A 16,521-nucleotide genomic window follows, 5' to 3' on the forward strand; every position below is an offset into this window, starting at 1 on the left:
CATAGTGCCTAGCTCCTAGATAATCACAAGGTCGCTCAACTCAACGGATAAGATAAAAGAGAGAACAGAAATTATTAAGGTAGGTGCAAGTACACAATACAGAATCATCTTACACCGTTTAGAACCATAGTTGACCAATCCATCATCCACTTGCACAATCACAGCCATCAATTTTCATGAAGATTCAAAATAAAAGCGGTGGTGGATAATTCCTGAACCGGCCTAGACTATTACACAAGATCATTATCGTCTAAAAGAAGAGGCATTTTTCTTCTTCTTCTTCCCTCTATCTCTTTACGGCAACAAAGGCGAGAGACCTTTAGGATCTCGTTCTATATCTCAAAATAAAAACCCTAGTTTTCATTAAAGATTCATTCAAGGGGTTTACTTCTCTCTGGATTCTTAAGTAAGTTCGTAGTATTATAAAATCTAATCTGTATTTATTCTGTTGATAAGGTTTTCATATCTCATTTTATTATGGAATTAGGGTTTTTATTATTTGATTTTATGGTTGTTTAGCTGTTTTAAGTGTCTGGGTTATGTTTATTCTGGTGTTTTTGGAGCTAGATAAAAAGCTGGGGTTTATTTGGGAGTGTAAATGGATAAGGTTTTGAGGGTCTTTTGACTAATTAATATCTGGATTTAGGTAGTTTGAACGTAATAGTGTAAAGGTCGTTGATAGAATTTACAAAGAGATAACATGTGAGCTGAATTGGCTTGTGTTGTGGTTACTCCTGTGTTTTTTTTTGCTGTTTGCACTTTAAATGTTCGATTAAATGTCTGATTGAGTCAAGTTGGTTGAATTGATTTTCCTGTATTGTTTTTATTTCGTTTGCAGGTCTGTTTATAACTGGTGAGAACCATGGCCGGGGCTCTTGTTCAATCGACGAATATCCGAGCTTCTATATCTTCTACATTTGGCAAAAGTCATGACAAGAAACAAAGAGGCAGTTCTGGACTAGCCAAGAGAAGGACTGTTAAAATGTTATGTAATAATGTTCAAATGCGAGGGTTGAGAATCTCAGCACCATCTTTGACAGTAGGAGGTTTTAATGGGCTTCGAGGAACTAATGCTATAGATAAGTTGGTATTTTCTGGTCATGATTTTCATTACAAGGTGGCGATTTCTATAGGTGCACCTCGCGGAAGGGGTAGTCGGTGTGTTGCTAGAGCTATGTTTGAGAGATTCACAGAGAAGGCTATTAAAGTTATCATGCTTGCACAAGAGGAAGCAAGACGGTTGGGTCATAATTTTGTTGGGACTGAGCAGATATTGTTAGGGCTTATCGGTGAAGGTACTGGTATTGCTGCAAAGGTTCTTAAATCTATGGGAATTAATCTTAAGGATGCTCGTGTGGAAGTAGAAAAGATCATTGGGAGAGGTAGTGGGTTTGTTGCTGTCGAGATACCATTTACTCCTCGTGCAAAGCGTGTTTTGGAACTTTCACTAGAAGAAGCACGCCAACTTGGTAATTGCTTGACCTTTTCTTTTACTTACTGGTCATTCTATTCATTTTACAATTACAAGTCCACATGTTGTTTCTCTCCCTTATAGGAGACACAGTACTACTTTAATGTAAGCATTTGTCTTATTTATCAGTTGCCGACATTGATTTTTGTTGTCTGTTTCAGGACATAACTATATTGGCTCTGAGCATTTGCTTCTTGGTTTACTTCGTGAGGGTGAAGGAGTGGCTGCCCGTGTACTTGAAAACCTTGGGGCCGACCCAAACAACATCCGCACACAGGCAAGTCCCACTCTAACAATTTTATCCATGACATTTGTTGTTCCCAAGTTCGCCTAAATTCCAAAATCACTCCATAGCTATAAAGGGATTTTGTTTTGTCTACTTTGATAGGTTATCCGGATGGTTGGTGAAAGTACTGAAGCTGTAGGTGCTGGTGTTGGAGGAGGTAGCACCAACAGTAAGATGCCTACACTCGAGGAGTATGGGACCAATTTAACAAAACTGGCTGAGGAGGTAAATAACCTGAAACATCATTATCTGCTGTTCTACGTGTCTTGTTTCAGTTTTCTTTTCCTAGTTTTTTTTTTTGGTATATCTAGAGGCATGATGTGAGCTTCAACTATGTTCAGGGAAAATTAGATCCTGTTGTTGGAAGGGCAGCACAAATAGAGCGTGTAACCCAAATTTTGGGAAGACGTACAAAGAACAACCCTTGCTTGATTGGAGAACCTGGTGTGGGTAAAACTGCAATCGCTGAAGGGCTTGCTCAGAGAATTGCAAGTGGTGATGTGCCAGAAACGATTGAGGGAAAGAAGGTGAGATGATACTTTTGACGTTTCCCAGTGTGCAACTTTAATTTGCGCAAATCAATTTAACAAGAGAAACATATCCTAATACAAAGATTTATTTATGCATTTTAGGTTATTACCTTGGATATGGGTCTCCTTGTAGCTGGTACAAAGTATCGTGGAGAGTTCGAAGAACGATTAAAGAAGTTAATGGAAGAGATTAAGCAAAGTGACGAGATTATCTTGTTTATAGATGAAGTACATACTTTAATTGGAGCTGGTGCAGCTGAAGGTGCAATCGATGCAGCAAACATTTTGAAACCAGCTCTTGCAAGAGGTGAACTACAGGTAATATGGCTTGTTTGTTATACATGATCATCTAGTCTCGCATCAGTATAACGTTCTTTTGTTTGTGGCTTGTCGTAGAATACTAAGTAAACACCCATTATATCATGTTGATGGGTTGCCAAGTTCGACTCACAGTTGAGAAAGCCTATGGTTGCATGTGATAAACTGGCAGTATATTAGCTTGTTACTACTCCGGTTATTAAATTTTTACTCATGAATTATTTCAGCATGATAAGTTAGTCTCTGGAAAGACAATGAGTTCCTTGATATGGAATATTAGTTTGCGCCTTGTTCTAGGAGTCAAGCTTTTAGAATAGGTGTATAAGACACAGCAGCATCTTTAAAAATATTTTCAAGCTACAACTTAATCTTCCGAAAATGATTGGTGCAGTGTATCGGTGCTACAACATTAGATGAATATAGAAAGCATATCGAGAAGGACCCAGCCTTAGAAAGACGATTTCAGCCAGTAAAAGTGCCTGAACCCACCGTTGACGAGTCTATCCAGATTCTAAAAGGTCTCCGTGAAAGATATGAAATTCATCACAAGCTTCGTTATACAGATGAGGCCTTGGAAGCTGCTGCACGGTTGTCATACCAGTACATCAGGTAATGATGTTATGGCATAATCGATTCATTTGTTTCATTTATTTCTGTAATGTCACTAGCACACGGAGGATACTGGAGTTATGTTAAAATTAAGTTGTTATGGTGAATGTTTCGTGCTACAGTGACCGTTTCCTCCCTGACAAAGCGATTGACTTGATCGATGAAGCTGGTTCTCGAGTCCGACTTCGTAATGCTCAGGTTTGGTTTTGTTGATCACGTTGTAATAACATACTTCCTCTCCCTTTGTTACTGGATCCAGTAGATTATAGCTTTTTTGCCATGCAGCTGCCCGAGGAAGCTAGAGAACTCGAGAAAGAGCTCAGGCAAATAACAAAAGAGAAAAATGAGGCAGTTCGTGGCCAAGACTTTGAAAAGGTACTATATTTTTGTTCCACTTATTAGAATTGAGCACTTTCACAGCTCTGTTTAGATCACATGTTAACCATGGAATGATTATGTTTGGTCATTATGAAGAAAACCTATATTATGAGTAGTTTTAGGAACCTCTTTAGTAATGGTTTGTAAGTCCACTTTCATCAGTACTGTTTTCAAACAGTGCAATGTGAGAAGTGAAGCTTAGCAATTCTGTTTCTGGATGGATATAAATGTACTCTCATCCACTTAGGGTCTGATTCTGATAACCATTTAAGTGGGTTAACAAAGCACAATATTTTGACAGGCTGGAGAGCTAAGAGACAGAGAGATGGACTTGAGGGCCCAGATCACAAATGTTGTTGACAAGGGTAAAGAGCTAAGCAAGGCAGAGAGTGAGTCAGGTGATACAGGCCCTGTTGTTACCGAAGTCGATATTCAGCACATTGTTGCTTCTTGGACTGGAATCCCAGTCGACAAAGTCTCGAGTGACGAATCCGATAAGCTCCTTAAGATGGAAGACACACTCCACACAAGGGTCATCGGGCAAGATGAAGCTGTTAAAGCTATCAGTCGTGCAATTCGTCGTGCGCGTGTTGGACTTAAAAACCCTAATCGTCCTATTGCCAGCTTCATATTCTCTGGACCTACAGGTGTTGGAAAGTCAGAATTGGCAAAGACACTGGCTTCTTACTATTTTGGATCTGAGGAGGCTATGATTCGTCTTGATATGAGTGAGTTCATGGAGAGGCATACCGTCTCCAAGCTTATTGGATCGCCACCAGGTTATGTTGGGTACACTGAGGGTGGTCAGCTGACAGAAGCTGTTCGCCGTAGACCTTACACAGTGGTTCTTTTTGATGAGATAGAGAAAGCTCACCCAGATGTCTTCAACATGATGCTTCAAATTCTTGAAGATGGGCGTTTAACTGATAGCAAGGGTAGAACCGTAGATTTCAAGAACACACTTCTCATAATGACTTCTAATGTCGGAAGCAATGTGATTGAGAAGGGAGGTAGGAGAATTGGTTTTGATCTAGACTATGACGAGAAAGACAGCAGCTACAACAGGATCAAGAGTCTCGTGCAAGAGGAGCTGAAACAATATTTCAGACCAGAATTTTTGAATAGATTAGATGAGATGATTGTTTTCAGACAGCTAACGAAGTTGGAAGTCAAGGAGATTGCGGACATAATGCTCAAGGAGGTATTCGAAAGACTCCGTAAGAAAGAAATAGAGCTTCAGGTCACTGAAAGGTTTAGAGACAGAGTGGTTGATGAAGGATACAACCCAAGCTATGGTGCGAGGCCATTGAGGAGAGCGATTATGAGACTTTTGGAGGATAGCATGGCAGAGAAGATGCTGGGGGGAGAGATTAAAGAGGGAGATTCAGTCATCGTAGATGTAGATGGTGATGGAAATGTGACAGTGCTCAATGGTACATCACCACAACTGGTGTAAACATGACTACCAGAAGAATAATATTTTGTACTTTAGCTTGGTAGTTCTAGGTCGTCTCCTCTTCATATTTTTTTCTTTTTTTGTTTATCCAAAAGATAAACTGTGTGTTTTGGTGAGACTTTCAATTTTAAGATTGTAGCTGATTGTAAACTATCAATGAAGAGCATCTAGCAGAACAAAAAAACTGGTAAACAATTTGAAAGATGATCAATCCACCAACAGTAAGATTCAGCATGAAATTGAAATAGCTAACTTCGTCTGGTGGGTTGTGATTCTGTAAAAAGTTACGTAGCAAATGCTGATGGTGAACTGGTGGCAGGAAAAAAAAAACTGGAATCTATAATACTAGGTGGCAGCAGTATTCCTGATGAGCCCAATGTTCAACTGCGGGGGACTATTCCTAAAAAAACACAACTGCGTGATCATTATTCTAAAGATGGGCTTCAGACGGATCTTCTACAAATTGGCAGGTGGGGTGTGCAAAGGACGGTTGCGGATTCGGGGTCACCCGCAACCAAACCGTCGAAGTTGCGGATTTGGAAAATTGAACCGTAACCGGCCCAATCACCCACGGATTTGACATCCACGGATTAGCGGGTGATACGGACCGGATGCGGATTAACCGTGGATTTAGAATTAAGAAAAAAAAAAAAAGTTTGCCTATCGGTGAAAATCCCTTCGTATGGGTAATTGATTTCTCTATTTATATTAACTCACTGTCTCACTCCCATGATAATAAATTAATAACAATGAAGCAAACGCCAAAGTTTTGTTGCACAACATTATGAGTACAATATATACTTATTAGGTAGTAATCTTAATTAACACTGCAACTGATAAGTGTAGTGATCTTAATCATTTGATGTAGCACCTTGTTTTTGAAAACGAATTTAATTTCCTCTATGAATTGACAAGCAGCAGGATAAATTTCCTGAATTAGTTCTTTAGCAGGATTCTTGTCCACATTAGACCACCTTTGGCGGATAATTAACTGCTACCTTGTTTTGTGTTTATATTCAGTATCAAGAGGAGGGCACAACTTCTTTTTCCAGTAGTTCTCACAATGCACGGAGTGGATCACATGCAAGCATCGAGATGCTTCAAAACCTTCAGTTTCTTCAAGAAGATTATGCAGATCTTGAAATGTTCTTTGAAGAGGACGAACCTTTTATTCCTAGTAAATTAAATTAGAGATATCTAATCTAATCTAAAATCTAAAATTCAATTTTTGCGGGAGCGGGTGAATCCTCGGATTTCAAAGTCCAACCGCAACCAAACCGCTAAACCTTGCAGATTTGAAAAATCAACCGTGTTCGATCCATAAACTCTTGCGGATTGGTTTTCACCCGCAATTTTACGAACGGTTGCGGGTGAAAACCGCGGTTTCGGTTTTTCTGCACACCCCTAGCAGGTGGTAAATCTAAGCCCCTGGAAACAAAAAGAAAATTAATATGATGCTTTGAGTCATTTTCTTGTTCATCAACAAAGAGATAACTCCACTGTAAAATGGTGAGTTGCAGTAAAAGTGTTTCCCAAAATTTTGGTTTTTGTTCACATCAGCTGTTTCTGTACCGTATGCACTTGTAAATTCTTTTCGGACGCTCTTTAAACTGTGGCAGCTAAATATTCTTGTCAGAATATGAATGGTGGAACTCTTGTTTTAATACTAATATTGTCAAAAACTCTAGTAATAACAACCTTGTTAGAGTATCTGATCTGATTGACTCTGAAACTGCTGCTTGGAAATCTGCTCTTCTCTGTTCTACATTCCAAAATTAAGAAAATACGCCTCTTTAGAGAAACTAATCATATTCTTAGGAAAGACCAATTACGATGGACTCTAACTAGATCAGGAGATTTTACCGTTAAGTCGATGTATGAAAAGCTAAATGAAAGTGGTTTGGATATAACCGGTCTATCCTTACCTGAATCCTTCTGAAAATCTCTTTGGAGACTTAATATTTCTGAAAGAATTAAACTCTTTTTATGGAAATGCTTACAAAATGCCTTGCCTACTAATGCAAAACTCTATGGTAAAGTCAAAGATGTTTCTCCTCTTTGTACTATGTGTAGAAATGAAATTGAAACTACATAACACCTTCTTTTTCATTGCCCTTATGCCGCTTCTATTTGGGACTCTGCCCCAAACCCTGTATCTTTGAACATAGATCATTCCAACACAATTTTGGGTCTTTGTGAAACTTGGATGAAAAACCCTAGGAAATATATTTATTTAGGAATATTACTTACAAAAATGTCGTTCATCTGGAAGGAAAGATGTGATAGAATCTTTGAAGCTAAAAGTAAGGATAGTACTGTTTTAAACTTGGAAATAATAAGACATTGAGTTCTGGTCCACAAAAAAAGGCAATACCTCTAGAACTAAGCAGAAAAAGAAGAACGGTTTTAAATGGAAAGTACCAAGTCTCGGAAACTTGAAATTTAATGTTGATGCTACTTGGATTTCTGAATCTTTACCATCTACTTATGCTTTTATTTTGAGAAATGAATTAGGAGATTGTGAAGGAGGAAAGGCAGGACTTGCAGCAGTTCTTGACCCACAAGAAGCAGAAGCTATAAGAGTCTGGCAGACGACAGTTTGGGCCAACGAGAAGCAGATAAAGAACTTCAGTATTGAAGGTGATTGTGAAAGTATTTTTAACTACATCAATGGTCAGAATGAATACGTATCTTGGAAAGCTAAAGCTTATATGCAAGAATCTCACAAATTATCTCATCTTTGCAACAACGTTTTGGGTTTTGTCTTTGTTCCTGGACTAGGAAATCAAGTGGCTGTAACATAGCCAAATTTGCTAAAAATGTAAGGAACTGTTTCGAATGGAAAAGATCCCACATTTTTGTAGTAGAAAACAACTCTTACTAGATAAATCTAATATTGGGAGCTCTACAAATCCCATATTAGATGGCTCTACTTCTTTTGTAACCTTGACTCTTTCAGAGTCCTAGTTTTTTATGCAATGCCTTATTTACAAAAAAACAACAACTAATATTGGAATCTTTAGAGTAAAGATTTACTTCACATTTTTACCTGTATAAATATTTTTTTATAGTTTTAGATGTTTTCTTGAAAACATATTGATGCATGAGAAAATGTTTTTTTGGTAAATATTTAAACTAGTGATAAATTAAATTTCCAAGCAAATCAATTATGGCTTAAAGTGGTTGAGGGTAGCAGAGCCGTCTTATGTCTAGGCCGGCTAGGTTGTTTCCTAGAGCCTCAAATTGTTAGGTCTCTGGCACAATGTCGACCACCGTTCTTGTTGATAAGTCATGTTGTTATTGAAATCCGTTTGTTTTGTAACCACCGCGTACTACTTCCTAATCCCAATTAGCCAATACTTTATTTGTTGGAAAATTGGCACTAAAACATGGTGAAGAAAAGAATGTTGTCTCTGGGTTCAAGGATCTAATAATAGATTCTTTTCGACAATTATCCGACCATTCCCAATTAGATTGGCGAGTACAAATAGGTCAATGAATATTGCCATAACGATACTTGAAGCCCTACAACAATGTTGGATTCAAAGCTTGTACAACCTTGATCCTACCAAGAACACACAGACTTTGTTTCTGATGATGCTTGTTAGAGAGAAAACAGAGAGAGTTTTTGATGTGTTTTGAATAGAAAACAAGGACGCTATTTATAGAGAGTTTAACATATGTTGAAGATGACTCTTCATCTCCAACATACATCTTTTCAGAGCGAATATACATCTCTTCCAACAATGGTGTCTGTTGGGAAAAAGAAGTTTCTGTTCGGTTTTCTAACTGTCATTAGAAACCCTAAAACAGAAAAATTCCTACGAGACGCTGTCTCGCACTCTGCTCGATCACCGAAACCCTGCTATAGCGCCTACAAATTAAGGGTTTGTTGAAAATATCCAGCATTTTTTTCTATAAACTTCCATGTAATAACATACCACTTCCCAATTCCATTTATGAAAATGCGGGGGTCTAACAACCACATCCAACAATTCTTTTGGCAATATGAGAGTACTTACTTCAATATACTTTCAAGAGAGTCAACTAGACAGTCAGACTCGATGTATTGGAAAGTATATCAAAGAGCTATATCTCTATTTCAACACAATCAGAGTTAAACAGAAGCAAGTCCGTAAACCTGATTTTAGTGTGAAGCTCTTGAACCAAAATCTTTTGTGTTATTCACAACCTATTCAATATCCACCGTGTATAAACTTCTTTAAGCAACAATCACTAAAGGAATATTTCAACACAATGTCCAATTGAAACAGGGTTAGTCCAGACTGGTCTAACAATGTGAAAATAAAAAAAATCAATTGTTCAAGATCAATAAAGTCTTATCCAACAAACAAGGTCGGATTTAACAACTATGATTGATTAACGTACAACCTGTATTATTTCAATTATATAAATAAAATATAATGCGGAAAAGAAATAACACAGACACCAGAAATTTTGTTAACGAGGAAACCGCAAATGCAGGAAAAACCCTGGGACCTAGTACAGAATAAGCACACTGATTATAAGATGTTACACCAATTTCCTACTACCTATTCGTACTAGATGTAATACCTTCTTCAGCACTAATAGAACTCCTAGCAGAACACCGATTCTCTTTAGGAATTCTTCTCATATAACTTCTAGCAGAACATAAATTCTCTTTAGAAGTTATTCACGAAAATCTTCTGGCAGAACAAAGTTCTCTTCAAAAGATACAACAACACGGTTGATATTTTTCGATCTTTTTTTTCACAAAACACCGAATCGATTTCCCTATAGATATAAATCAAGGTTTTGGAAATCTTGTGTTTGTTCTGAGAAAAAAAATTACTAGGTAAAAGTAATACCAAAACAAACTTGTAGATTAGGGATTATTATACTCTTCAAAAATGGAAGAGAAACCTAATTATTCTACCACAAGAAAAACTAGAATAAATCTAGAGATATCTTGTTTAAAACTTCTTAAGGATTTTTATGAGATGCCTTAATCAAAGTTTTTCTTTATAGCTTCCGATTTCGACTAACAAGTGTTGATATACGATCGGAAACTGAAATCTATCAAAACCTAGGGTTTATGATCAAAAACTCTTGAATGGTCTTATATTAGAAGATAAGACCTTAGAATAGACAAGAGGTGAAAAACCTAGATTACAAGTTGTATGATCAATCACGAATATTAAATCCAACTCGGCTTTGTGATCCCCAATACAAAGACTTTTATCTCACTCTTGTTCACGAAGAACAGAAGACATGGAAAACAACCTTATGAGCTTACACCAATTTTCCAAAGGGGATGAAAAATGTCTAGCACTCATGAACCCTTTATTTATAGTGAAAGATAACTTGGAAGCTGCGCAAAGCTATTTTTCTTTTTCAATACTCTCCTAATTTTGGGAGTCTTTCCTAAGTTACAACTCTTGCCAAAATAATTAAATAAATAATTAATTAGCAAATATTATATTTATGTGAATAAATCACATTTTAACTTACCTAAGGAATCACAAACACTTTAATATGATAATCAAATATGTTTGGAGTAATAGCTATCCTGCCTAGATAAGGAAACATCACAACATGACCAAAAATGGCTTCAAGTCACGTCATTGGGCTCAAGTCCGTGAACCGTTACAAACAGTTCGTGGATTGTTTCCTACTAACGAACTGTAACAGTTTCAGCAACACTTATAACTGTTACTTTAATAAACCACTCATAACTTCATCGTTATAACTCGGAATTGAGTGATTCTTGGCTCGTTGAATACGTAAGCTCATTCACTATAAAATCAAAACCTTTCCAGGGATAAAGGTTATTGTCACAAAAGTCGTGGCTCAAATAACCTCGAGTATATATACATAAATGTACATTAACCGTCATAGGAATTGTTCCATAGAGTGAACATTTGTTTCGATAGATTAGAAAGGTAGAATTGAACAAGAATCCAAATGAACTCAATCACCACATACCTTTGTTGATGAATTCCTTGTTGATGTCTTCTTGTGGTCTTCAGTCTTCATCCTTGAAGGATAGCTTCGATTCTTCTTCTTAGACCTATTCTAGACCGAAACTATCTTTAGTATACTAAATCAAGAATGCGTTTTGGCAACTAAATTTGACAACTAGCTTGACATCCCAACGCTAGTGGGTTCAACCTCTAACAATCTCCCCCTTTGTCAACTTTAGTGACAAAACTATTTTACATATGGATTGTACTTGTTAAAAGCATTACAACTCCAAAATCCGACATGCTTGATTTCCTTGGTTCTTCAAATAAACGTGTGCTCATCCTTTACTTGTTGAATATCCATCATAGTATTATTACAAAACATAAAAGTTCAATTGTATCACAACTTTGACAATAATACTACAGTGATATGTATCACTCCCCCTTAGCCAATACTTCATCCCACAATGAAAACCACTCCCCCTTACATAATCATCCGTAAACCATATGTATATGTAGTGTGAACTACAAAGTAATTCTCTCCCTTTTTGTCAATATAAATTGGCAAAGGTACGAAAACTAGTGGGATCCTAATGAAATTTTCATAGAGATACTTCTTGACCAAAAGAAAACATAACAACTCTACTTTAGATGATATCACAGAGTCGAAACTTAGTGACTTCATCAAGGAGTATTAAGATACAAGTTAACCCCTACATGTTCCACAACCGCTTCTCCCCTCAAATATATAGCAATTAAGCACAAGTTCAATAAGAACTCTCCCCCATAAAATGTCATTACCTAAAGAACAACAAGAGTGACGTTACTCCATAGAGAAGGATTTATATATTGGATTTTAGACATCCCACAAGGAGATACGAGCTAAGGACCAATCATTGAAAGTTTCTCATGAGATCGTATTACCAAAAAATTAGAACTATCTCATGGTAAACAATACACAATATGTAATCATGAAGATCAAGTATTGTAATCATCTTTTCTAAGATACAAACTTGTATAAACAAGAATTGATATGCTTGGAAGGAAGAATAACCTTTTCCACAAGGATTTACACCAAGAATGGTTACCATAAGTGTATGAAAAAGTTTCTTTGACAATAAAAACCAGCGTCCAATGGCTTTGATTATTGCTTTTAACCTGTTATACTTAATAATTTCAATCACAAATCAAGTTAGGTAATTAAGAATTATACACGTGGTATTTAGCCATAATCATCTTCACCACAACTAGCTCAAATGACTCAAATGAAACTAGTTAGAGAGTTTTTCAATTTCTTAGATCTCATAGAAGTATACAAGACACAACTGAGCAAAATCGATTTTGATTCACTCGAATCACTTCATGAACATTATATCCACGGTGTGCAAAAGATTGCATTCCTTAATTTATTAAATGTATTGTTCATGAACAAATCGATTTTAAAATATAACCTACTCAAGTATGAAAAAGAGTATGCGTACTTAAGTAGCTGGACCGAGTTTGTGTTTCGCCAGTATGCGAACGGGTACGCATACTTGGTACACTTCCAAACTCCAGCAGATATTCACGGAATGTGAACTTCCACTAGCATGCGTACAGGTATGCATACTTGGTCTCCGGACTTCCATAACCAACCAGTCCGCGTACGAGTACACATACCATGGTTCATGGATTGGACTTTACACAAATGTGAATACACACACTATGTTTATATCCAAACATGGTTATTTGTTCTAAACTCTCATTTCAATCATTGAAACTTTCTTAGAGGATGTTATATAGTTGTCATTCACAAACTATTTTTCATCAAAGCGATTTTCAAGTTATTAAAATAATCAACATGACTTTCGTCACGAGTAAAGATGAATCTAGATAAAGCAAAAAAACTTCCACATATAAAAAATCCCCAACAAAATATGTGCGCCCCAATTCTTTTGCAATATTCACCGCATTTACAAGGGCTTCTGGGTGAGGATGCACTTCCAACACAATCAGGTTGTGTTGAGGTGAACAAAATCTTGATCACCACAGGTATTGGAAAAAAAATCATGCATAGACTCTAGGAGTCTAACAAATTCCTTGAAACTTTCAATAACTGTTCCATAATTTTTAAGGATGTTATCCCTTGTCGAATTCTTATCTGGGAGATCCTTCTTAATAGTACTCGTTTCTTTATTGATCTTCTTTGGTACCCATTTCTGAGAAGCTTTTTGGAGCAACGTATTTCTTTTTCTCCCCAATATAATTATGAAATTTGAATACTAGAAGAACTGATATTATGAGACTCAGTTTTTCTCCAGTATGGAACTTCGGATCTTGTCATCTTAACAGAATCAGATCTGATTTTATCTCGTTTAAGATATCTGCAATTCCTTTGCAAGTGACCTGGTTTTCCACAATAAAAACAATGTTTAGTATAATGGAAAAAGTTATGTTTACTGTTACCTGAATGTGTATGTGTTTTCTTTGGAGCTTGACAAGATTTCCTCTTTTCGTCATCGGCAGTTGGTAGAGATACTTTACTTTTGTCAACCATGCAAGGTTTTGGTTTAGAAGAATCTTTAGCTATGAAATTTTTTACCTATTTGCAAATACCATGATATTCTATTCCTTCATAGCCTAATCCTCATGTATCACGATGAATTCTACATGCTCTCAATATCGAGGTTAATTTTTCTGAGCTGCTATTTTTAGACAAACTCTCTTTTAAGCTCGAGTTTTCTTCTTCCAACCTTTTGACCTTTTCGAGCGCAATAACTAGATCATTATTGGATGATTCACATTGGACTTTGAGATTTTCTCGTTTCGAATCAAATGACAAGTTCATCTCAATGTTCTCCAAGTTATCTAGCTTTACTTGAAGAGTAATTTCCCGATCTCGACTTCAGGCAATTTTTTCTTTAAGCATTCGTATTTCGTTGAGATAATCTCTTGCACCAATAGAATCAAGTTGGTCTTGCAAGTCTTTATTCCGACTACGAAGTCTGTCATATTTAACTTTCTCATTGAAATGGTGCTTTTAGCTTCCGAGAGTTTCTGATGACATTCCTTAAGAAGATTATTAGCGACTGGATCTACATAGAACACTTCTTCGTCAGAATCGGAATCAGTATCCGAAAGAATTTTTCCAAAAGCTAATGCTAACTCGCACGCGTACTCTTCAGGGTTTAGAGGCACATTTTTCCAGCTGGATAATCTCAATTTTAGTTTTTCAACACCAGCTTTGAAAGAGTTGATTTTTCTTCTGTGAGTGAAAAGAGGTGAGCCTAAATATTTATCTTCCAGTTGGAGAACTTGAACCTCCATAGTGTTGTTGATGGTGGGGATAAGGCTTGGGATTGTGTTTCTACTGAAAAAACTCCAGATTTGTTGAAGTTGATAAGCTGACCAGAAGTGCTTCCAAAAATCCTTAAGATATCCATAATGTTTTGAGCTTCAGTCATATTGGATTTGCATAAGATCATGCAATCATCAACAAACAGGAGGTGATCGATGGAGTGTGCAGATTTGCAAATCTTGATTCCATTGATAAGATCCAGCTCTTCATCATGTATAAGAGTTATAAATTGAGATTCCATGCAGAAAAGGAAGAGATGGGGAGAAAGGGGGTCACCCTGTCTTAGGCCTTTGGAGGGTTTGAAGAATTTATCAGGGGAACCATTAATTAGAACAGCAGAAGCGGAGGTGGATATGCACTGCAATATTTTGTTGCACCATTGGTCATTAAAACCAATCTTCTTCATGATGGATAATAGAATTTCCAATCCATCCTGTCAAAGGCTTTTGCCATATCCTTTTGATGCCCATACTTCCAGAGTCTCATTTTCCCCCTATTTTGGACCTCATATTGTGTATGATCTCATGAGAAATAGCTATGTTATCTGATATTTGTCTGCCAGGTATAAACCAGATTGGTAAGAGGATATGATCTTGTTTAGGTGAGGTTTCATTCTCTGTGAAATGAGTTTGGATATGATTTTATAGGTTGTATTGCAGAGATTGATGGGTCTAAAGTGGCTTTGGGAAGTTGGGCTGTCAATTTTAGGGATGCGGGATATAAAAGTAGAGTTCATTTTTTTAAGTAAGTGGCCAGAGGTGAAAAAGTGTTGTACCATCTTGACAATGTCATTTCCCAAAATTTCCCAATTGGCTTTGAAGAAGTTAGGTGGAAATCCATCATCACTTGGAGCTTTATCACTAGACATGTTGAACAAGATGGATTTGATTTTATTGTGATCAGGGTTCCTGTTAAGCATAATATTGTTATCTGTGGTTATGGTTGTGGGTATGAGGTTGATGATTTCATGTGAAATGTTGGTGGGTTCAGCAGTTGCCATTTTTGAGAAGTAGTTTGTAAAGTAGTTTTTACTTCTTGATAGTCTGTTATCTAATATCCTTTCTCATCCTATATTGTACCAATCTTGTTTCTTACGATTCTGATCTTAGTAGCTCTGTGCAAGTAGCTTGTGTTATGATCTCCCAGTTTTATTAGTTGATCTCTACTTTTGGTCTTCCATAATATTTCTTCTATGTCATACCATTTTTTGAGTTGTTTCCTTGCATCAGCTAGAGCTTGGTCTCTATACATCCTGAAGTAGTTGTTGTGTAACCAGTTTAAGTAATGCTTTCATTCTTCAATGTTAGTCTTGTTAGAGAATTTCTCGGTCGAACTCGCATGCGTTGCTATCTCAAGCATGTTTGTCAATGTTAGTGATCAAAACTATAAGTCTTGATTTCTAGTCTATTATAGATAAGTCTCGGACAAGGATAGAAAGTGTAGTTGAGCTCAAGGACTTCATGGAGATTTATCATACAAGTAGAAGAACTACTCAAGGAACCGGTGGAACTTCTCGACAAAAAGGTATGTGAAGACTTGAACTTATCTATCACTCAAAAGTCTATCTACTCTATCTCCTGCTCTTTGAGACAAGAAGTCGTATGCTATATATATAGACTGGGATTATACACATTTGGTATTTCGAGCCGAGTATACCTCGCCTATCTATATCTCGAAATATGTGTTGGTAAGCTTTTCTCTTCAATCAAGTTTATCTTTACCATGTGACGAAAGTCATGTTATGTTTCAATCATCTTGAAAATTGCTTTGACGAGAAATGGTGTAACAACTATATAACGTCCTCTAAGAATGTTTCAATGATTGAAATGAGAGTTTAGATTACATAACCAATGATGGACATAAGCATTATTGTGGAAACACATTTATATATAAGTCATATTCCTTGAACCAAACTTTGTGAACTTTTTTGATCAAGAGAACCGGAAGAATGGCGTGACCCAAGTCCGCGAACTGCTGAAGTTCTCAAACCCGAGAATTTCTGCAAGAGTTGACAAACTACTTGCGTGAAGCTAAGTCCGCGAACCGGCGAAGTTCTCATACCCGAGAATTTCTGCTGGAGTTTGTAAACTCTACCCGGTAACTTAAGTCCGCGAACCTAGTCTGCGAACTTGAGAAGGTCATATATCTGAAGATGATTTCAGAACTTAAACTTAAAAAGACTAAGGAATGC

At 36.8% G+C, this 16,521-nt stretch overlaps 1 protein-coding gene across 1 annotated transcript; it reads left to right on the forward strand.

The window, feature by feature from the left end:
- The first annotated feature begins 256 nt into the window (after window positions 1-256).
- On the forward strand, window positions 257-5,287 carry LOC113271596 (ATP-dependent Clp protease ATP-binding subunit ClpA homolog CD4B, chloroplastic-like). The gene is made up of 10 exons (XM_026521495.1): window positions 257-406; window positions 839-1,469; window positions 1,633-1,748; window positions 1,860-1,982; window positions 2,099-2,284; window positions 2,390-2,605; window positions 2,997-3,214; window positions 3,337-3,412; window positions 3,500-3,589; window positions 3,894-5,287. Exons 2-10 carry the CDS (start codon window positions 863-865, stop codon window positions 5,046-5,048), a joined length of 2,787 nt encoding a protein of 928 aa, XP_026377280.1. The 5' UTR covers window positions 257-406; window positions 839-862; the 3' UTR covers window positions 5,049-5,287.
- Window positions 5,288-16,521: the final 11,234 nt, after the last annotated feature.

The sequence above is a fragment of the Papaver somniferum genome, chromosome 4 (assembly GCF_003573695.1).
Source record: "Papaver somniferum cultivar HN1 chromosome 4, ASM357369v1, whole genome shotgun sequence".
Taxonomy (NCBI): Eukaryota; Viridiplantae; Streptophyta; class Magnoliopsida; order Ranunculales; family Papaveraceae; genus Papaver; species Papaver somniferum.